At 44.0% G+C, this 22807-nt stretch overlaps 1 protein-coding gene across 1 annotated transcript in view; it reads left to right on the plus strand.

Annotated features, from left to right (window-relative positions):
* The window catches only part of UBE4B (ubiquitination factor E4B), a gene marked incomplete at both ends in the record, with an annotated part of 90732 nt that overhangs the window by 35531 nt on the left and 32394 nt on the right, over positions 1-22807 (plus strand). The window contains 9 exons of the mRNA XM_084244065.1: positions 4773-4860; positions 6224-6368; positions 8368-8596; positions 9058-9438; positions 10147-10299; positions 15057-15198; positions 16066-16166; positions 17188-17302; positions 21718-21801. Coding sequence (XP_084100191.1) covers positions 4773-4860; positions 6224-6368; positions 8368-8596; positions 9058-9438; positions 10147-10299; positions 15057-15198; positions 16066-16166; positions 17188-17302; positions 21718-21801 — 1438 coding nt within the window. The remainder of the gene's footprint in view (positions 1-4772; positions 4861-6223; positions 6369-8367; positions 8597-9057; positions 9439-10146; positions 10300-15056; positions 15199-16065; positions 16167-17187; positions 17303-21717; positions 21802-22807) is intronic.

Raw genomic sequence — 22807 nt, forward strand, 5'->3', positions numbered from 1 at the left:
CTGCTCTGCCCTCAAGCAGCCCTCTGTTTAGGTCCATGGACTGGACGAGTATCTCCTATGTGTGTCATAATGTGAAAAAGCTTGAGAAGCACTGGTTGGTTTAGAACTTCAGCACTTGGTGGGACTAGGTTGAGGATCCAGAGCAGAGTTCAACCTATATCAGGCAAGAATGTGGGAAGGACTATACTCTAAGGGCAAAGATCAAGTAGGATAAAATCCATCCTGTAAAATAAAAATAATTGGATTCTTATTATTGCTGCAAGTGGATGTATATTAACAACAATCAAGTCAACTCTGAGAGTTCATGGCCAGATGGTGACTTTTGTGTGGGTTTAGGAGCTAGATTTACACTATTAGCAGAGTCAGAAGAAACCTTAACCTAAGAACTGCCATCCCCAGTGGGTCTAGGCCTGTAGTATCTTTACATACTTAGCAGGAACAAGCACAAAGCACCCAAGTCTTCAGAGAACTTCCTTAGAAAAACCTCTTAAGAAGTAGGGACTCATGATCAAAAACCACAAAACACACATAAAAAAAGCCACCATGAGTGAGAGCAGAATCAGTAACTACAAAATTTTTCACCTAGAAATTTGGGGGTTTTGGAATTACCTATACAGATTACAGTGCAATCAAATGTAGACTATATATGGTTAAATAAATTAAAAAGGGAATTATAAGACATGAATAAGGGACAAGTGATTATGAAAACAGACAAGTACATTTGAAAAGAACCAAATGGAATTTCTAGATGTGAAAACACAATTCAAATTGAAAACTCAATCTAAATATGAAATAGTGGATTAGACATAGCTGAAGAGAAAATTAACAAACTGAATGATAGAGCCAAAGAAATAACCTAGAGGGCACCACAAAGAGTAGAACAGATTAAAAATATGAGAAATATGTAGGGACATAGAGGACACAGATCTAATATATAGCTAATAGATATACCAAAAGGAGAAAATGTAGAGACTTGGAGCGATTCCTCACTCGCCTCCTTATTCTGTATTTTATTGGTTTGTCAGAAGAATAAATGACCGAGAATTTTTCTGGAGTTGATAAATGAAATGAACGCTCAGATTTGGGAGGCCCGGCAACTCACAAGGTTTAACAAGGAAGAATTCCTATTTAGATATTCTATAGTAAAATTGTAGAACACCAAAGACAAAGACCTTTACATAGCAGCCAACAAGAAAAGGAGATGATCTACAAAAGGACAACAGTAATCTGTCTCAATGATGGAAGTCAAAGGGTGATGGAATAATAGCACTAAATGTGTAAATTAAAAAAAAAAAAAACCTGTCAACAGCAACTATGTACCAATGTGATTCTTTTACTATCTTGTAAGAGCCAGGTTGAAGTAAAGACATTTACAAATTAAAACAACAAAAAGCCCAACCTGACCATCTGCCACCAGAAGAGTCCACCTTTTAGCAAACATAGAAGGAAAATGATCTCAGAACTCATGTCTGAGATGCAAGAAGGAGGGAAAAGTAAAGCAAACTATATATGTGATTAATCCAAACAAACACTGATGGTCTAAGACAATAATGAAAGTTCATGAAATAATTTTGGGGGCAAGAAGGTAAAATCAGAGATCTAAAATACTGGACTGCAATTGTAAGGAAGCCAGCTTGTAAGTGTCTGAGAAACTGCAAGGTCCTTGTATTACTTGCGGGAAGGCTAAGAGACTGGTATACTCTCAGTTATTTTGTTTCAAATACTTGTGAAACTTCAGTTTTAAAGGAATAGGAAGGATATTACTTCCAAACCAGTAAAGGGAAAACATGGACCAGGCTGGGGAGGCAGGAAATTTAAATCAAAGAAAGGGAAAAAAGAAGCACACATTTTAAAAGAGGGACAAGCAACATAGATAAGATGGAGAAAAGAAATTGAATTATGTAACAACACTGGAGTGAAAAGGCACAAGGTGGGTAAGAAGCAACAGAAGCCGCTTTCCCCTTGCTTACAGAAGGCAGGCCTGGAACACAAGGCAGAGAAGGGTGAAAAGTTTCAGGAGTCAGAAGCACACAAGACCCATGTTTTCTGATGTTGCTTGAAATATATAATTATGTAGGAAAAAAAGCTTTAAACAATCCTCATACACTTGGAAGTTTTAAGACCAGCACGCTGCTAAGTAGCATCAAAGAAGAAACCAGAATGAAAATTTGAAGGTATTTAGAACTGAGCAATAGCAGATACTTCTTATCAGGATTTCCGTGTCACAGCTAAGTGATCCCTAGGAGAAAAGCTGAAGCGCTATGTTACAAATGAAAAAGAGAGTGGAAATATCAAACTGAAAATCCTTCTGGAACACCACCATCTGGACTGGGTATCCTTCCTTCTTTCTGCCACGGTATGTCTCAGCGAGGTGCCCCTCATTTCAGGTGGAAAGGCCTGTATCCTGCACCTTTTCCCAGCTCTTTCTCCTCTCGTCTTTCCACAGCACTTGTGATTTAACATGCTTTGTGCTTTGCTGATGATGCTTATTGTTTGTTTTCGTCTTCACCCTGTGTGAGGTCCCTGACAGAGGGGTTTTTTTCTCTTTTGCTCACTGATATCACTGACACCTAGAATGACCCTGTACAGAGGGGACACTCGATAATATTTGTTACTGAGAAAATTCTATGAAAAATGTAATCATGCAAAGTACAAATAAATTTGTAAAATTCTCCCAAAATTGACTCAAGAAGAGAGAACCTGAATCATCAAAAACCATGAAACAAATTGAATCAAGTATTGCAACAATTTCCCAAAAAGTGCCCTGCTCAGTGATTTTATAGTTAATTCCACCATTTCGATTTTGTATACATTTCAGACAATTAAAAAAAAAAATAGGAAATACTGGTTGAATTTATTATACAAGGTGAATATAGCCTTCATATCAAACCAGGCAAGAATAATTATATGATCTGGCGCTGATTACATTAGTGTGTTTACTTTGTGAAGGTTGATTCAGCCTAATATGGGTGACACATCTATGCACAATTATGTACTGATATTTCAGTTAAAAGTTTAGTTAAAAGTAACTACCCTACATAACGTGATTCACTTGAGTTTACTTGAGGAATGTAGGGTTTTTAACATTACAAGATCTGTAAATATCATGTACCACCTTCTGTATTAAAAAGTCTTGTAATCTTGATAGTTGCAAAAGTTTGATAAAATTTTACATTTTATGATTAAAAACCTTAGCAAACAGGAAAGAGCATCCTTAAGCTGACTGTGGCAGAGAGAAAGTGCACAAATACTCCTTGTGCTCCCCTGCATTTCCAGCCCTCTTTGCAGTTAGAGGGGGACAAGCTCTGTCCAGTAGACTGTGAGTGGACGTGACACGTGTCACTTCTAGGTGAAGGCAGTTGAGCCGATGTTCCTCCTCCATCCCTCTCTTCTCTTGCTCCAGTGACCTTGGAGGCTGTGTATTGCAGATGGCATAGATTAAAGATGGAGTAAGGATGCTTCACTCTCATCAGACTTTGCGTAAGCAAGAAATAAACCCTTATAGTGTTAAGCCTCTAAGATTTCAGTTATATGTGTTTCCACAGCATAGCCTATCTTATTCTGACTAATGTAAATGACATTTACCAAAAGCCAAAAACAGAAAAGGATGGCAACTCTCATATTCAGTGGTGAAAAGTTAGAAACTCTCTTTAAAATCAGGAATAAGAATGAGAATGTTTGCTCTTTCTGCTTCTGTTCTACATGGGGCCCCTATCCAGCACAGTAAACCAAGTGAGGGCTAGAGTAGAAGAAACACAACATTACTATTGGGAATGAGATTTTGATCTATCCAGTCAACTGTATTAAGTAAACTGATCTCAAGTCAACGACTTACTATGTATGAGCAATAAAAAAAATTGGAAAACTTTTTTAAAAGGTACCATTCATAATCTCATTAAAAAATAGATGGTACCGGGGTATAAATTTAGCAAAAGAAGTATAAAATTTTAGTGGAGAAAATTACAAAATTTTACTAGAAGACCTTAAAGAAGGTCTAAATACTTGGAGAGAGATACCATGTTCATGGATTGAGAGATTCAGTGATAGAATGATGTCATTTCTCCCCATTTGCCCTCAGAATGGATGAAATTTAGTCAGTGTCCAAACAGAATTTTTAAGAAACTTGTCAAACTCATTCTTAGGTATGTGTGGAAGAGCAAAGGGCCAGGAATTGCCAAGACACTCTTGAAGTAGAGCGAGGTGGAGGTGCTGACCTTGCAGATGTGAGACGTGTTGTGAAGTTTTAGTAAAATAGCATGGCATTGGCTCAAAAACAGGAAGATTATCTGTTGGAACAGAAATGAGAATCCAGAAATAGACCCACACATAGGTGAAAATTGGGCATATGACTTAGAGGATTTCACAGTATATAAAAAGGATGGTCTTTCCAATAAATATGTGCAGGGATAATTATTTACTTACTGTGGGGGAAGAGAGTATATGTACTTAGCCAGATTTTATTATCTGACTCTGGGTGATTACATATCATTGAAAAATAGTATGTATAGAGAAACCCTGATTTTTTTTTTTTCAAAAGTGAGCCTAAGAAAATGACAACTTGGGAAAAATGTTTTCGACAAGTGTGGTGGCATGTTTCTATCCTAATATATGAAGAACTCCTAAAAATTAGTTAAAAAAAAAAAAAGAAATTTTATTATTTTACTCTCCTGATTGACTTTGACTGATATTTTAAAACTTTTCCTCGACCAGCAGTTATGACGTTAGGTGGATTTATAAAAGGTGAAAAACTTATTTGTCTTTTGTGCTTAAAGCATGTCCCAGGTGGATGTGGATTCAGGAATTGAAAATATGGAGGTTGATGAAAATGATCGAAGAGAAAAAAGGAGCCTCAGCGATAAGGTTGGTAAGAGATGAAGCCCTCGCTTCTGTTTTTAGTACAGGTAATATAAATAAGTAAACTCCAGTTCATGTCTCGTGTGTTGGAGCTGACTCACCCAAATCACCAAATCCCATGTAGTGATTTTTTTTCCTTTTGAGGAAAAAAATAAGTGGCCTAAATGGCTTTTATTAGTGGGACTACAACTTGGTCCTTTCACTTGATAAAATGCTTCCGTTATCTCTGTTTCAGGTCCATGTTTTATCAGTTAATTTAGTTTGTAATCGAAATTAATTTAGAGCTAATTAGAATTTTGTTTTAAGATTTATTTATTTATGCATTGAAGAATTGGGTAGAGGCCAGAGGTGTGGCGGGTGAGAGGATTCATCAGAGACAGAGAGGGGAACAGAACAGGCCGACTGACGGAAACACACTGCTGAGGGGAGCAGCAGGAGAGTCAGGAGAGGTCTGCCGCGCCATGTGGGTCAGCTCCCTGGCCGGGATCGAACTCAGACCTTCACAGTGATAGTGCTGAGATTTAACCTCTAGGCCACCAGAGGACCCCTAGTTAGAATTTTTCTGTTAAGTTCTGTTGCTTTAGCAAGTAGGTCATCTGCTTCTTTGGTAGTATTCTGAGGGAAATGACTGGGAACCAAAGCAAAGACTATGTAGGATCCAGTCACAAATAAGAAGCTTTTTGAAAACTTGAAGTCTTTCTATTTTGTTGTCACCTGATATTTAGAAAAAGTTCCCTATATTTATATATATGTTAATTCCTTATATTTAGAAAAAGGGTTTCCTCCTGTGTGTCACAGTGTAGAGCTGGTGTCGGCACACATGTCGCTTCCTCTTAGTAACTGTTACTGGTGTCCAGCAGCACACAGCTGGGTCACTGGGTCCCGCGCGGTAGCCTCCTAGTGCGTGACTCTTTTTTTGGTCTAGTTCTTTAACGTTTACAAAGAAGTACCATATATATTTAATCTGTGATGGAAAGTAGTAAGGAATATTAGATCATGGAATAATTCCGGGAGCAAAATTAGTTGTCAACCTAGAATTTAATCTGGTCCTTTGGCTGGGAAAGAAAATGAATAGGATATATGCAGACCTCAGGTCACGTGGCTTCCTTGGCACTTCCCGACTGTGCCCTTGCTCCCTTTGGCTCCCCTGTTGACTGTGTGGTGAGCTCACAAGACCTGCCTGTTTTACTCAGAAGCCATAGCAACAAGTCTAGTCTTTCCTGAATCAGTGGGTGAATAGCTATATGCACTTCTGAAGTGTCCATATGAGTGAAAGAATTAAATCAGGATTAAGTATTTCTACTGAGAAATACTTAGTCTGAGACCTCCTTCCGCTTGACATTAACCCCTGCATCTTCTTCCTCACAAGGAGCCTTCATCAGGTGCTGAAGTGTCAGAAGAACAGGCCTTACAGCTGGTCTGTAAGATCTTTCGTGTCTCCTGGAAGGACCGGGACAGAGATGTCATCTTTCTTTCTTCTCTTTCCGCACAATTTAAACAGAACCCAAAAGAAGGTAGGACTCTAGCCCAGCTGTCTATTCTCAGTGCTAAGAGAAAAGGTCTGCTGTCCCTCACTGCTACCCACAGCCACTCTGTCCTGCTTTATTTGGGTTGTACTTTTGTTTATAGGGATACTTCTTGGTGAGGACGCTGCTCTCTGGCCATTTTCCACTGATCTTACTGATAAAAAATCATTCCTTTCATGATTTCTAGAAAACAATATAAATAAGTTAATAGTGTTCGTTGTGTCATGGGGGAAGCTCTTTCCTTTGCAATAAGACGGGGCTTAGAGAAAGCTTTGGTTTCTGTCACCAAGCGGAAGCACTGGGGTCCCAGGGAGCTGCGGAGGTGCTCAGTCTGACCTGCACCTGCTTCACGAGCCCACTAGGCTGCATGTAGACAGCGCAGTGAACCTGTTAAAGTGCCTGGCACGACAACGTACTGTTATTTTGCTGTGTTCCCCGGATTCTGTTTGAGAGGCCATACTAAGCCCCGGTCACAGCAAGTAACGAAATGCTCAGCAGGACCGAGCATCACAGGGAGCTGTCACTTGGAGTCCAGGCGAGGTGGGGCAGGGATGCTGGAGGGGCCTCCCGATGTCGGGGATCTTGTCATTGTGCCTGGGGAGGTGCCTTGCACCTAGCAGACCCTCTGTAGATGTAACTTAAATGAAATAATAAATATTCCAGAGTTTGTCTTTTGCTTCTTGGGGGTCCCTGTCTCCCAGGCAAAAAAAAAAAAAAAAAAAAAAAAGTCCCCGTGTTCCTACTGGATGGATCAGCCACTTCTGCTTTGGCGGGTTCTTGCTAACTCTGGCTCTGGACAGGAGCCCAGCCTCTGCATGTTCAAATCGTTCTGCTTGTTGTTAGTCTTTCTTTTTTAAATGTGTATTTAGAGTCCTAGCCCAACATCATAAAACTAAGTAGAGAAGGATGGTTTGAAACTACAGGACAAAAGCTTAATAAATAGCACATTGACTAAATCACATGTTAATGAATTTATGTATTTGGGTCTATTTCTGAACTCCATTCTGGTCCATTGACTTGTTGTTAGACTTATTTTCAAAATTGAGATTCTCAAACCCATCTTGCAGATACATAAATGATATTTTTTAAGAACCAGATCAGATAAGATTTACAGGGGTTAGAGCTCTAAGTTTATGTAATGATGTTTAAAGCTTTTCTGAAGCCTGTAGGGCCTCATTTGGGAGCTGCAAGGAAGAGAGGAAACTGGAATGTAGTTGCTGACTAATCCCAGACACTTCATAATGTATTTTGAACTTTTTAATTAACAGTCCACTTCATGTAAAACATATGTAGACTAAGAAACCTTAACCCACTTGCATTTTGAGTCTGGTAAAACTCTATAGTCGGAAGTAGTTTCTTCCTACACTCAGTGCCTTCAGCTTTTTTGTATTTTGGGTTTTTTTTTTTTTTATTAAAGATTTACTTATTTATTATACATAGAAAAACTGGGGTACAGGCCAGAGGTACAGGGGGTGAGAGGATTCAGAGACAGAGTGGGGAACAGAACAGGTGGATCAACTGAAATATACTGCTGAGGGGAGCATCGGGCATGACAGGAAAGGTCTGTTGTGGCATGAGGGTCAGCTCCCTGGCTGGGGATCGCACTCAGGTCACAATGGTGATAGTGCTGAGACTTAACTGCTACACCACCAGAGAGGCTCCCCTTTTTTATATTTTGAATACAATAATATTAGATTCACAGAGAAGTTTGTGAGACTGCAGGGAGGTCCTCTACCTGCTTTGCCCCTCCCCCCTATTTTGACATCTTACATTTTCACTGTATGTTTGTCATGACTCAGAAACTGCTGTTCACTATGCTCCAGACTAAATTTATTTCATTTCGCCAGGTTTTCCACTAATGTCTGTTTTCTTGTTCTAGAATCTGGTCCGGCCTGCCGAGGGGGCCTCCAAGGCTCTGTCTGGCCTGTCGAGGGCTGTGTGCACGAAGAGCCTTGTGTCACTTCTTCTTTGTTCTGTCTTTCCACAGTGTTCTCTGATTTTAAGGACTTGATTGGCCAGATTTTAATGGAAGTGCTAATGATGTCCACTCAGACTAGAGACGAAAACCCCTTTGCCAGCCTGACAGCTACGTCACAGCCCATCGCAGCGGCAGCTCGGTCACCAGACAGAAACCTCCTGCTAAATACTGGCTCCAACCCAGGAACAAGCCCCATGTTCTGCAGTGTGGGTTCCTTCGGGGCCGGCTCTCTGTCCAGGTCAGCGTGGTTCTCTCACTCATCTAAGTGGCAGCCACATCACCGTGACGTGTGCGTGTGTGAGAGAAGGGAATTTCATTCACGGCCGATGTCACGCCGTTCACAAGCACAGGTCACCTCTGGGGGCAAGGACTGAGGCCTTGGCGGGGGTGTTGTCTTTTCCAGATTGGTCCAGGTCTTCCATGGTTATATTGTTGGTAAAATGATTTCTAGAAACCCATGAGTGGATATAGTGCGCTATTCTTTGGAGAGAGGCCTTCGCCTGTGGTGAAGTGGAGCCTCTCGATTAGTCCAGCGTTTACAATATAACTGCTTAGATGAGTATCTGAGGATGTGTACGCTGAGAGATGGGAAGCGTTTAATTACACTGTTCTTTAAAAGCTTGATTTTTTTGTTTTAGTTGTTTACCTCAACTTTATCTTCAATTTTCTCTTCTTTCTGCCTTTTCTCAACGAATGTAGCCTCTATGAAACGAGCCCGGCTCCCCATGCGAGTCTCTGGAGCTCTGTGCCCGTGAGGAGTCCGTCATTGGCCTCCCCTTCCCGCGCAGCCAGCCAGGGGGCAGTGCCTTCTCTGTCCCTCGGTCCCCACAGCCAGCCCCCCTCTCCCCGGTATCGCCCCTACACGGTAGCCCACCCCTGGGGGGCTTCAGCCTCTCCCACTCCACGCTCCGCAGGCCTCTCCACACTGTCTAGCTCACCCAGCCTCCCCACCCTCGCTAGTAGCCCTCAAGCAGTGCCAGCCAGCACCTCCAGAACGAGAGCCGCCAGCACGGGGCCTCCCCTGCTGTCCGCCTCACCCAGTGCCGTGAGCCACCGGCCATCCCTGAGGATTTCTCCTAGGTATTTATCCAGCAGGACTGCTGGTGCCTGTTTGCAGCGCAGGGAAAGGTGATTAATGCGCTTTGGGAGAATCGCGCATGGCCCTGACCTGGGTGCACGTGTTCCCGGCTGGGGTCGTTAGGTGTGTCCAGCTAGTGTGTGAGCATGCCCCAGACCACGCCCCGCCCTGCTCTGGTGGCAGCTGAGAGGATGGGCTGCTCTGTCGTGGGTTCCTCTCTCCCCTCCTTTCTCACGCTGCCTCCTTCCTGTACAAAAAAAAAAAGAACTAACTTTGTTTCTTGAAGCCTAGTTCACACGCCATTCCTCACTGCAGATGAGCTTCAGAGAGGCTGGGGTTCATACCTGAGAGTTGGGGCTCCCACAGTCACCTTTTGACTTTCTGTGCCGTCACCTATTGGAGCTGAGTCCAGTCCGGCCAAAGGGCTGTGGGAGCGAATCTGGGCCCAGTGTCATGACCTCTGACCCACTGTCACTGGGGTGGCCCGGGGTCCCCCTCCCCAACTCTGACTCCAGTCTCCTAAAGAGAAGCCCGTGTCCCCTCACTCAGGTGTCCCCCCCCCCCATCTCTATAATTAGGGAGCTTCCTGCCCTGCATGTGAGTAGACCAAGCTTTGGGCAGGAGGCGTGATGAAAGGCCAGCGGCTGTGAAAGCTGCCCCCTCTTGTTTCCCTTTGTCCCTGACCACCTCTTTTGCTTCTGTTGCGGTAGTGTGTCCGACAGCCCTTTCTCCTTCCTCCTCTTCGCTCTCTCTGGGGACAGTAGTGACGAAGATGACGAAGAAGATGATGATGATGATGTTGGTGATGATGAAGGTGGTGGTGGTGGTGGTGATGAGTTTTCTTGTGTCCAGTTTGGGTCCAGGTATCAGAGGAATGGAGTCTTACCCTGCATGCGCCTAGGTGCTTAGGAACTAACTTTCATGCGCCCTAACTAGGGGTGTGCTTTGCATCCAGAGTGGAGTGCAGTGAGGCGCCTGAAGGCCAGGGTGTGAGACCCTTGCATGCACTGAAGTAGAGGGCCTGGCCACGGGGTCAGGTAGCACGCAGGAAAATATTCACCGTTGCCTGCTAAGTTTGGAAGAAACGTATAGAAACACAAACAAGAGATTAAGACTAGCAGTGAGTTCACCCATCCTAGGGTCTCAATGAGGCGCCCTCGCGAGCTCCCCTGTCGGTCCCGTGTTCCTGGGGGCCAGCTGTGAGGATCGCTGCTGTTTTGGAAAGGGTGGGTGGCGCCTGGCTCTGTCGGGGCCATCCAGTGAAAAGTATCGGGGCCATAGTGCCTCTCTCGTAACCTTGAATTTTTTTAATCTCCTCCTTGACCCGGGGAAGCTAGACTCTCTTTGTCCAGACAGCCTTTGGAATGGGAGCAGAGGCTAAAAAAACCGCGTTCGTGATGTCATTAAACGTTCACCCTTGAAAACCGAGTGAAAGACAACCTGGGGTTTCTGAGTGACTTTGAGCAAGCTTTCCCCTGACCCGCTGACTCATTGTCTTACAGTTTTTGCTCTTAAATTGAGGTTTCCTCTGGACTGAGTTGGTATTTGTGCCCAGCACCGTTCAAAAATAACTCCTGGCTATAAATAGAGACAACAGGAGGAGTTAGGTGCCTCATTAAGTGATGGTGTTCAGAAGAACCAGTAGAGAGAATGTGTGTATCAAGAGGAGGATGTTGGTGCGAGGCTGGACTGTTCACTTGGGAAGGTTGTTGTTGTATTAGCTCGGGCAGTATGTCATCGTTTTCGAGTCAATTTCCCCAAGGTACCAGTGTCTGCCAGAGGCAGGTAAACCCTGGTGCATGACTACAGCACCGGGCAGGCATCCTTGTTAGCCATCAGTATTCGTTTTGCTATAAATTATCTGCAAGCAAAATGCCCTGGCCTATTTCATTCCCACTTTCTCTAACAACAAAGATCACAGTAGGTGCTGCTTTTGCCTACTCTCCTCTCTGGACATCTAAAACCCCAGTCTTCTAGATCCTGTACCTCTAAGAGGAGACAAAACTCCCTAATTGTGAAGAATTAGCTGCAGATATGGACTGAGCACCCTGGGCCCGGCACAGGGTCAGTGGTCTGCAGATGTCGTCCCTCCTGCCTCCCCCACTGCTGCCTGAGGTCAGCCCCTGTGGGAGTCAGTCATGTAGCCCACACTCGGCAGAGCCTGTGTGAGGTGCCCAGTACCTCAGCACCACACTGCCACCTCGACTTGTCCTTTTGTGCCCACTGGGACTTGTGTGGCTTCCCCTCCTCCCTGGTGATTCCACTGCTGAGACTTTAAGCACTTACTCTGTTCCTTGGGAAGGAAGTGCCAACTTTTTACTCCTAATTACAAAATCTCATACCAGTCCCTTGGTATGTCCTCTGTGGGCTGTTGAAATGAAACCTCATCTGTCCAGATGTTTGCAACTTATAGATTTTATCCATAGATCTTAAAAAGAATGCAAAAGGATGGGTGAAATAGCTGAGTGAGCAGATGGAATCCCTTAGTGTTGCATGTGAGATCAGGTTGAGGAGGAGGTAGCAGAGAGCCTTGTTGAGTTGAGCAAATAAATAGTTTTGTCTTTCCCCCTTGCACGTAACCTTCCCAGAATCTTGCTTGCTTAGAAGTAAACAATTTTAACACCTACTTCTTGCCTGGTGAAATAGGTGCCGTAGACAAAAGATTTGACAGGCCCCATCTGTCTCCTTTGGGTTTGCCCAGTGAACGCAACACATTGCAGATCTTTCTGAAAGTGGTTGGGACATACATTCTTATGTTAGTTCTTTATAGTGACAATATGGATTAATTTTAAAAAGGCAAGACATTCCTCTGATAACGTCTTGAAGTCCTCTGTAAAAAAGAGCTGTGTGCATTGTAAGGAACTACCTCTTGCAGGAATGGGATGAGTAAAGTGAGACCATTCTCTTGTAACGAAGATGGAACAGAGGAGTTGTTCTGAGGACATTTGTTCAAATGTCCAGGAAATTGATAACTAGAAAGAAATTTGCTTTTGGGTTTTTTCTTATTGTTGTCCACTGCTTAGATATTTCAGCAACGGGGTCAGTTCTTAAAAGACATTCATCTACATAAATAGCGAAAAGAGAGAACTCACAGAGAAAAACATTAACATTTACCCTCTTATTTCTGCTGGCCGTCACTCTGTGGACACGAAACATGAGCATAACTGAAAAGAAATCTTTCCACTGTGTCTGTCCCCAAACCTCTCACCCTGGCCTGTGAGACTGCATTGCACACACACACACACACACACACACACACACACACACACCCCTCCTTCCAGAACCCCTCTCCCACATTTGCCTGTGTCTGCCATGCCATCCTATCCTGGGACTCACCAGCTTGCTCCTCACCCTCTGCCCCCCATTTGCACTTGTTTCCTCTCTGGCCAGCTGCCCCGGGAGCCTGGGGCACCCCCGCTGACTCCTTCAGCCCTGTGTGTGATCACCATCTTATCTGAGTTGCTCCCTGGCCCCTCTGCATTAAATATCAAATACATACAGACTTTCTGTTCCCTGTACTCTGCTTTTACTCTCCCCCATAGCACTTTTATATTATTTTGTTTTTGATGCTCGCCCCTCTAGAATGTAGTTGTCATATGAACACGGTCATGTTCTATGTGCCTGATTTGCTGCGCTGCCCCCAGGACCTCCAGCCTGGAACATGGAAGGCGCAGCTCTTGTTCAGTGATTTATGTTGTTTAAACCTGCAGAGCCCTGGCTTTGCCTCGCAATGAGAAGATGCAAAATCCCAGAGTGTGCTTCCCCAAAATGGGCAAATAAGAGGGTGATTATTCCCACTATTGAGGAAAGGTAACCACAGTGGAATTGTTTAATAGGCACATTTTCTCGTGCTTCTAAAATTGTATTCACTTTGCACAGATCTCATGCGTGTGCATATCCCTGGGAATATTTTCATTGTGTTTTCAGGAGGGTTCTTCTATATTCCTGGTATGTGAAGTACTTATTATCAACTGTCAGTGCTGTTGTTTGGAATTAATTCACATATTCTACCCAAGGGTGGTACAAGTTTTTAGATACCCTTAGGACTTAAACATTTTCAGGATCCCATTCCACATGTCACAGTGGTAAAAGCATCATGAATTTTGTGTATTTTTTTTTTTAGGGAAAGAAATGAATGTTATTTTAAAACATGCAAACCACATTTACTGCTGGCATAAATGTACACATAAAAGCTACACTCCCCTTTCCTTCAGGATCACCTTCAAAAAACTGAGTCTGCCTCCTTTGCTTTGCACCTAAAGACCCTGATAAATCAGTGTTGCGGTCGGCCCTCACTCAGCCACCCTGCTCATCTTCACCCCGCTGGAGCAGCCTTAGGGCTAGTTTCCGTCCTTCCCTTCTGTCCAACCTGTGCCATAGGTTGTAAGATCTCAGATGACTGGGCTCTGTTCTGAAGGCCTTGGATTTAGAACTGGCCCAGCTTTCATCTTTTTTCTTGAAATACTCAGCCTACTTTCATTTCAAGATCCATTTTGTATGTTTTTCTAAAACTTTAAGGTCAGTCATGTGTATATATTCCCAAACGAGTGTGTATCGATGCATCTGCCTAACGTGCCGGGACTATCTCAGTTCCTCTGGGTTCTTTTCATTTCTGGCTTCCAGTTGTCTGTCCTGGGGTGAAGTAGAGGTGGGCCTCCCGTCTTGCTGCTGGTCCTCCCATCCTTTATCACTGTGCACATGTAACTCGGGTAGTATTTCCTCTTCATTCAAAATTCCTGGCCTCCTCTTAGGCCATCATCAATCTGTGTCTTTTGTGTATATCAAATCAACGTGTGAGTCAAACATCAGACTTGGTATGTGACCTTGATGGTTGATCTGAACTGTAATTGCCTCACCTCTAACTAACCCTTGTGGTAATGTTTGGCTTTGGCCTCAGAGAAGCATTATTGCTAACAATAGCTGCGCTTTGCATTGTTGCCAGCTTGTGTTTTTACAAAACACTTCCACATCCTTGCTGCAGCCAAGGTAAGGTCCTAGGTTCAGGCAGCACGTAAGCTGGGGCACGTCTGGATACCCATAGCGCAAGAATTCTGCGTGCTCATTTATACAGTACTACTTTGCCCTTTTCGCTGTGAGTTTTGGAATTGTTTGTATTATTAAATATTTCTCATGTTTCTAACTGGACAGTTTTCCTGGCTCTGACCCTTTTGGCAAATGCTGGATGAAGGCTATTGAGGAGGAGGTGTGTTCGGGTAGTACCTTGTAACGTCACCCCTGCGGAGTTAGGGCACCGCAGTGGTGGGGGCCAACGTCAGCCTCCAGGTCGCCCTGTGTGATGCCAGACAGTTTGGCTTAAATGCGTGGGACTTGGGACCTGCCTGGCCCTTGGTAGCCCCTCTCAGTCCTGGTTGTGCGAGTCGCTGTGGCCAGTAAGCTAAGGTGCTGGCTCTCTGGTCAGACTCTTTGTGGTCAGTAAAATGTTTACTAAAATTGTCATTGGACTTGGAGCAGCTGAAGCGAGCCGCATGGTGTCTGCGCTTGGTTGGGGGTGGGGGGCGGGAGCTCTACCCGGCTCTCGGCTGCAGACACGCAATCGCTGTCAAAAAGGAACAGTTGAGAAGAGAGAAGAATCATCACTTGTCTTTTCTCTTCTCCAAAGTTTGGGAGCCTCTGGTGGGACAAGTACGTGGGATTCCTACAGCGACCATTTCACCATCGAGACCTGCAAGGAGACAGACATGTTGAACTACCTCATCGAGTGTTTTGACCGAGTCGGAATAGAGGAGAAAAAAGCACCAAAGGTAAATGAAGAAAATCATTTTTTTGAAAAAAGCACAAAGGCCTCGTTCATTGTTTGAGAAGTAATCTCTCCCCCCCATGGAGATCGCTCATTCACATACTCGGTCCGTGGGTCAGTCAGTAAACAGTCACCGTGTGCCAGGTGCTGTGCCAGATTCTGTGCCAGCACTGGGGGTGGACCAGTGACCAGAGCAAAGCCGCCCCTGCCGTGGTGAAGCCCACCTCCTACCAAAGGAGAGAAGGAGCGGGGCCAAGTGACATCCTCACCAGTGATGACCCGGCCTTGATAGTTTGAGATGCTCTGTATGAGCTTCGTAATAGTAACCGACATTTACAGAGAGCCCGGCGCTGTGCTCAGCCTGTATTAGCTCAGATCTCACAGTTGTTCAGACATCTGGTGTAACCGTATTATTTCTTCCACTGTATGGACAAGAAAATGAACCTCAGAAAGATCAAATAATTGTCCAGAATCACATAAAAAGTTAATTGCAAAGCTGCATTTAAACTCAGGAAGCTATGCTTTCCCTGCTCTTTCATGCTGCTGCATTATTCTTGTTCATTCCTGTGTCATTTTCTAGTCCTAGCTTTCCACTGACAAGGAGTCCAGTTGCCCACTGTATCTGTGAAGGACTCTCTGGGGTTGGTTGCATTTCAGCAACAGCAACGAGGGCGGGGGTATCTCCGAGACTCCTGGGTAGCCGTCGCTGACTCGCCAGCATGCCATTCGTTACTCTGGTTTGTTCATCTGAGATAGAGAAACAAAAGAGCTTACCATTGCCTAGAGTGCCGTGTCTTCTGACTCCCGTCAGCTTTCAACAGCGTGGGATTATTTTGTTTGTCTCTGGCCCTAACCTCCACCTTCTTTTCAGATGTGCAGCCAGCCCGCAGTCAGCCAGCTTCTGAGCAACATCCGTTCACAGTGCATATCCCACACTGCGTTAGTACTACAAGGTTCCCTCACACAGCCAAGGTAGGAGAACAGCCTGTGCTGGGGGTGGTGGGGAGAGGACGCCGGCCTTCGGTGGCGGCAGCTGTCCAGCCATTTTGCACTACTTTGGAGAACTCACTTTGTTGCCTCTAAAACAAACACGGTTGACTAGATAATCTCTCAAGTCCCTTTTCTTCTCTAAAATACTATGATATTAAGACAGTCTTTCCTTCCTTGTCTAAGGTAGTGTGAAACCCATTTTAAAAGAAGTTAATTATGTTTTAAGAGTTCTTTTACTGACATGGATCATTGTCGGAGTCTGTGGGCATCCAAGCAGGCACTGAGCAATTTAGCGCAGAGGCAGCTGCTTGGAATCTGGAGATATTTGGCAACTCTTCCGAGTCTCCCACTCCTTGGACCACACAGTCTGTTGTCCAATAAGAAAGACAGCGGGGGACAGAGGGCTCGGAAAGCACCCCCAGTGTGACATGATTATTTGCCTGTTTCCGAGGGGCCGATAAAGGTTTCAAGTTTAATGAAAGATTGTGTATTTCATTTCTTTTATGCAAAAATATCTGAAGGAAAAGTGACGAAGTTACAACTTTTATTCACTCTTCATTATCTTATTTCCTGAGCTATAAGCAAATGTTTTTAAAAATTATCAAAAAGAATGGAAATGATACATTTACCAAAACTTAAAAAGTGTTTCATGGTTAAAATTAATAAAGGTTTTTAAAATCCTCAGCCTCTGCTGATCTTTTTTTCCAGTTGGATCAGGCATAAGTCGCTAAGTAAAAGAGGCATAAAGTAATGCTTTATTTTAAAGAATCGTATGTAGGGAAAGATGAATTTTTTTGAAATGTCATGCAGTCTCCCATTTGTGCGGCAAGAAACAGTTCTTAATAAGAAGGTTGATCTTTTGCTTAAACCGCTCGTGTAGAATATTCGAGAGATTTAAAGTCTGACTCTTGCCGGGCCGTTGCCGCTGACTGATGCGCCATGTGTTCTGTTGTTCCGTGGTAATGAGCCATTCATCTCAGCCTTGACCTTGGTGGGTCCACAGGTCCATGCAGCAGCCGTCCTTCCTGGTGCCGTATATGCTGTGTAGGAATCTCCCCTATGGTTTCATTCAAGAACTGGTGAGAACCACTCACCAGGATGAAGAAGTATTCAAGCAGGTAAGGTTTTGTGAGTTGCTATGGCAACTCTTAGCCTAGAAGCTTCGCTGCCAAGGCAGATTTCTAAATACACCGTATATTGAAAACTTCTGTTCTTGAATTTGAACATGCGTGTGTGATTTGCTCATACAAGACCTGCCTGAGATGCCTTTCCTGAGGAAATAAGATTGACAGCAACATTGTTCATATCACATGCTCATTTCTACCAGTCAGTCAAACTTCAAGTCTTTTAAGCAGGGTTCTTGCTAAGTGCTTTGGGAGACAAGAAGAAATAGAAAGCCCTGTCCCTGGATTCAGTGAGCTTTTAACATAAGAACAGCAAGAGATGGCATTGCCAAATGAGTAGTATTGAAAGTTAGTGCTCTGAGTTTACATAAAGAGATTAATAAATTAGTGACCAAGTCAGCTCAGCAGCAGTCTGCACGCGCCATAAAATCTGTGTCTTTTTGCTACTAAACTAAGAAGGTTGCCTGATAAAATACTAATTATTTCATTCTGTTAAGTATTCGTGCATTTTTATATCTTGTCAACTGAAAATGCATAGAAGAACTGATGTGCAGGCCAAAGGTGCAAGGGAGTGAAAGGACTCACCAGAGACAGAGTGGGGAGCAGAACAGGCGGATCTACTGAAACACACTGCTGAGGGGAGCGGCAGGGAGACAGGAGAGGTCTGCTGCGCCATGTGGGTCAGCTCTCTGGCTGGGGATCGAACTCAGGCCATCGAGGTGGGCCATTGCAGTGGTAGCGCTATAGCTCGGATATTTAATAATACAACTGGCTGGTCTTAAAAGTTTCTTCCAAGGTGAAAGTTTGCCATTACATTCTGTTGCTGTTTTGTGGTAAAGTCAGCACTTGCCAAAGAGCTTTCACACAAACTGCTGCCCTTAATGGAGGGATTTTAGGACGTTTTGGTACGTTTTCCTGTATGATCATTTATTTCTTTTTCTTTGACTTGAAAGAATAGCAGAGACAGTAGCTTGGATTGGCATGATTCCTTTCAGTCAATCTTAACCTAATATTATACCCAATATTATATAATATTCAGTCAATCTATACCTAATATTATTCATGACTATTTGTTTTAAGGCCTCTGGATTCTTGGGAATTGTGTTTTCCAAATATTAGTAAAAGAAGAATCTGGAGTTAAAGCCCAGCTGGTGTTGTGTCCTCTGTATCTGTTATTCATCAACAGCTTGTCTTAGGTGACGGTCTGGTTGCCTTATAGGACTAAGGCGGCATCTGGAGAAATAAGTGAATGCAGATGAAAATAAAGAACTGCCCGAGGGGCCTCCCTGGTGGCACAGGCAGTTGAGTGCAGCGCTTAGAAGCTGTTAGTGCTGGTTCGATCCCTGCCGGCCTCAGAGCAAGCCACATGGCAGCAGATCTCTCCTGTCTCACCTGCTGCTCCCCTCAGCAGTGTATTTCATCAGTCTGCCTGTTCTGTTCCCCACTCTGTCTCTGGTGAATCCTCTCACCCTCCCACATATCTGGCCTCTACCCCGGTTCTTGTATAAATAAAATAAATCCTTAAAAAAATAAAATAAAATAAAGAACTGTCTTGGCAGGTCTCAGTGACACTTCTGTACATTCATTACCAGGCTCTCCCTACTTAAGAAGACTTCATTTGAGGAACCAGTATAGCCTTACCAGCCCAGTGGACGGGTGAAAATTTTGGTCATAAGTGTACACAGAGCTTATAAATGACCTTTTTTTTAAAAAAATCAAAATGAAATCCACATAACCTAAAATTAACCTTTTGAAACTATACAGACAGTTCAGGGGGCCTCTCTGGTGGCACAAGGGGTTAAGCGTCAGCACTATGAAGCAGTCCGCAGCTACTGCAGCACGAGTTCGATCCCCGACCAGGGAGCTGAACCCACATAGCGCAGCAGACCTCTCCTGTCTCCCCGCTGCTCCCCTCAGCAGTGTTTTTCAGTCAATCCACCTATTCTGTTCCCCACTCTGTCTCTGGTGAATCCTCTCACCCCCCCCCACATCTCTGGCCTGCACCCCAGCTCTTCTATGCATAAATAAATAAATCTTTTTTATTTATTTATTTATTTTTTAAAAAGATTTATTTATTTATACATGCACTGGGTACAGCCAGAATCACAGGAAGGTGAGAGAATTCACCAGAGCCAAAGCGGGGAGCAGAACAGGCAGAAGGACCGAAGTACACTGCTGAGGGGAGCAGCGGGCGGCAGGAGAGGTCTGCACGCCTTGTGGGACCCTTGCCCGGCGGCCTGGGAACAAACCGGCGCTGTAGAGGCTGCGGGCAGCTTCTCAGCCCAGCGCTCAACAGCTGCGCTACTAGGGAGGCCCTAAATAAATAAATCTTTTAAAAAAGAAAGTATATAGTTCAGGAGGGTTTAGTACATCGATGATGTACGACCACTCCAGCCTGTGTGTGTTAATCATGGAATTCTGGTGCCTTTTCTGCTGTTTGATCTGAAGACTCCTTCTCTTTCCTTCTCTTTCCTTCTCTTTCCTCTTTGTGTTTGTTCCAGAGAAGAGTGATGAGTGAAAGTGATGAGTTGCTAAAGTGAAAAAGTTTGAGGTGTCAAAGAAAACACCTAGCAGCTAGAATTTAGAATTAGAAATGAATACTTTGTAGCACATTTTAAATTGTATCATTTAAATGCATTGATTACATTGAGGTAACACTGGTTTATAACACTGTATCCGATTTAGAGTCACCCCTCTTTAGATGTATGTTACCACGCCACTCACCAGTTAGGTTTCAAGAGTTTATTTTGGTTGAGTTTTGTCAGTTTCTTTGTTTTGTTTCTTTGTATTTCATGCATGAGTGAAATCATCATGCATCTGTCTTTCTCCTGCCTCATTTGCTTAGCATAATCCCCTCTGGTTACTTCCACGTTGTCACAAATGGCAAGATTTCATCTTTTAGAGACATGGATGAATGGATGGGTGGATGGCTGGCTGGCTGAGTGGTGTTCCATTTTATGTACACCACATCTTCTTAATCCACTCATCTGGTTTTGAGCATTTAGGTTATTTCCATTGTAAATAATGCTCTAGTGGACACAGGAGTGCATAGATCTCTGAATTAAAGTCATATAAGCAGTATAATGTTTGACTGTTTGAAAATTATTGTGTTTAGTAATTTTTTTCTGTTTACTACAAATTCAAGCCTACTTGCAAAAGAGGGTAACTCAGCTAGAAAGAGTAAAGATGGTTTCCTTTCTGGATAGCATTCCCTGAAAAATGTGCTTATAGATTTTTTTGAGATGACCAGTTCTTTATGAAAATAATTGTGTTTGATGATTCTGGAATGTCTGTTCTTTTTTCTTGATTGCAACTTTGGCTTTCCCTGTCCCTACCGCTCCATTTTTAGCTAGCTTATGAAAGCACATTACTTCTACCCTAATTGTTTGAGTTGCCAAAGCTAGAATGATCTCTTCCAGAAGTGTGTTTATCTCGGGGTTCTCTGGGGTACCTCAAATTACTGTGCTCCTTCAATCACAAAGATGCTTAATACAATGGAAGGAAATTAGGAGGAAAGGGAAGCTTTCAGACTTCCCTGTGACTTTACAGAACACTCCCTTTTTCAGCCTGTCGGCGTCCGGATTGCCGGCTGTGGTTTGCAGCATTTTCCACATAATGCTATTAGTCTTGAATCCCAACCAGCTCCCTGAATGTGTTCATCACTGAGTGCACTGTGAGGCTTGAAGGTGAGCTGTGTGGATCAAAACTTGTAGTCTCCTTGTGCCCTGGTGTTACTGCTAACGTGTAACAATGACTCTGAGTTCCCCTACGTGCTGACATCAGGTGACCGTATTAACTACGCCACGCGTGGAGGTCAGCCTGTCAGAAAAGTTTGCTTTTCCATGGTCAACATTATCAGCTCTCTCTTTGCTCTACCTAATGAAAGTTAATATAATAATAACAGGCACAATGGGTCTGTTTTGCTTGTGCTCTTCAAAATAAGCAGGGAGAGATGGAAACAATTAGATGGAGACGGTGGGTGGCAGCCAAGGGTTTTTTGAAATATTAATCGAATTACAAAAATATTGGAACATTTAGTCCAGTTCCTTTGCAAATGATAGGTAGGTGGTAATCAGAAACATTATCTGCTGCTGAGGGGTACAGGCTGGTTGGTTGGAGTGGGGGGGCCCCCTGCAGAGCCCTGTAGCAGGCTCCAAATTGTAAATCTAGCAAATCACGGAAGACTTGCCACAATTTTAGGGCTCACCAAGCCCTGTCACTTCTAGAGAATCCAGCTGTGTTGCTTCATGGCTGGATTCTGGAATCCCGTCCACGTAAAACAGCTTTTCCTCAAGGAAAGAGTAGAAATGCCTGGACATTTAGATCCAGCACTCAGTTTGACATAACTCACGCTCCTCAATGTTCTTACCCTTATATTTCCAATTTTGTTCTCCTGTTATCTCTTGCAGATCTTTATCCCCATTTTACAAGGCCTGGCTCTTGCTGCCAAAGAGTGCTCCCTGGACAGCGACTACTTCAAGTACCCGCTGATGGTAAGACTTGCCTCTTCTTGAACTCATTCGGCAGATGGCTTTAACATACCCTTTCCTCCAGGCCTGTGGTCAGCCTTGTTTTCACGTTGAAAGCTTGGAATGACCATGTTGGCCACGCGGGACACTGGGTGTGCAATGAGAGGCAGCCCACACGCCTCTGCTGGGTCCACCGCTGGCCTCAGGTGCCGTCATCGCCCAGCTAGCTGGGCCTCGGTCGACCTCAGACCTTCTGAAAATGACCAGTATGGGTGGCAGCCTTTCCTTTCTAGCAACGAGTAGCCCATACCAGAGGTGAAATTTTGTTATAGAAAGAAGAAACTATTATAGATGCAGGTTACAAGGCAGAGTCAAACTGTGGAAGGTGGTTCATTTTTATCTCTAGGTCATGCTTTCTATAGATCAGCTCAGAGTGATTCTCCTACTCCTCTTCGCTTTCCAAGGCTGTGAGCTTCTCTCCAGGCTTTGCTTGGAGTCAGAGCGTTTCGCTCCCGCAGGCGCTGGGAACAGCCTACACTGTACACATGAATCTCAGTTAACTGCCCGGCAGGGCCTTGGCATTGGGACAACACTGGGGCCGGAATGTAAATAAGAGCCTCTCTTCTTCTCTGAATTTGTTGCTCTGGAATTTGGGAAGAAAAATACTTTAGAGTATTACTGAGTATTTTTTATTCTAGAAATATGAAGGGGAAATGATAAAATATGAGATGTGTTAACTCTGTAGAAATACAAGCTTGTGTAAATTGAGGCCTTTGGATAAACTGCTATTTTTTACTGCCATTGTCCCTCTTTCTCCCACTACCAACTGGATTCCCTATTCATTGCTTTCTGAGGCGCTCTCTGGGCCTCATGCCGGGGACACAGGCGCTCACGAGGCAGGGTCCTTTCTGCAGGTGCTCGTGATCTGCACAAAGCCAGACCACTCAACACCGTCAGACAAGAGCACTGATAGATGCCTGCTCGGAGGTGTGCAGAGGAGTGTAATCTGTTTTTATTTATTTATTTTAAG

The sequence above is a fragment of the Talpa europaea genome, assembly GCF_964194135.1.
Source record: "Talpa europaea genome assembly, chromosome: 9".
NCBI lineage: Eukaryota > Metazoa > Chordata > Mammalia > Eulipotyphla > Talpidae > Talpa > Talpa europaea.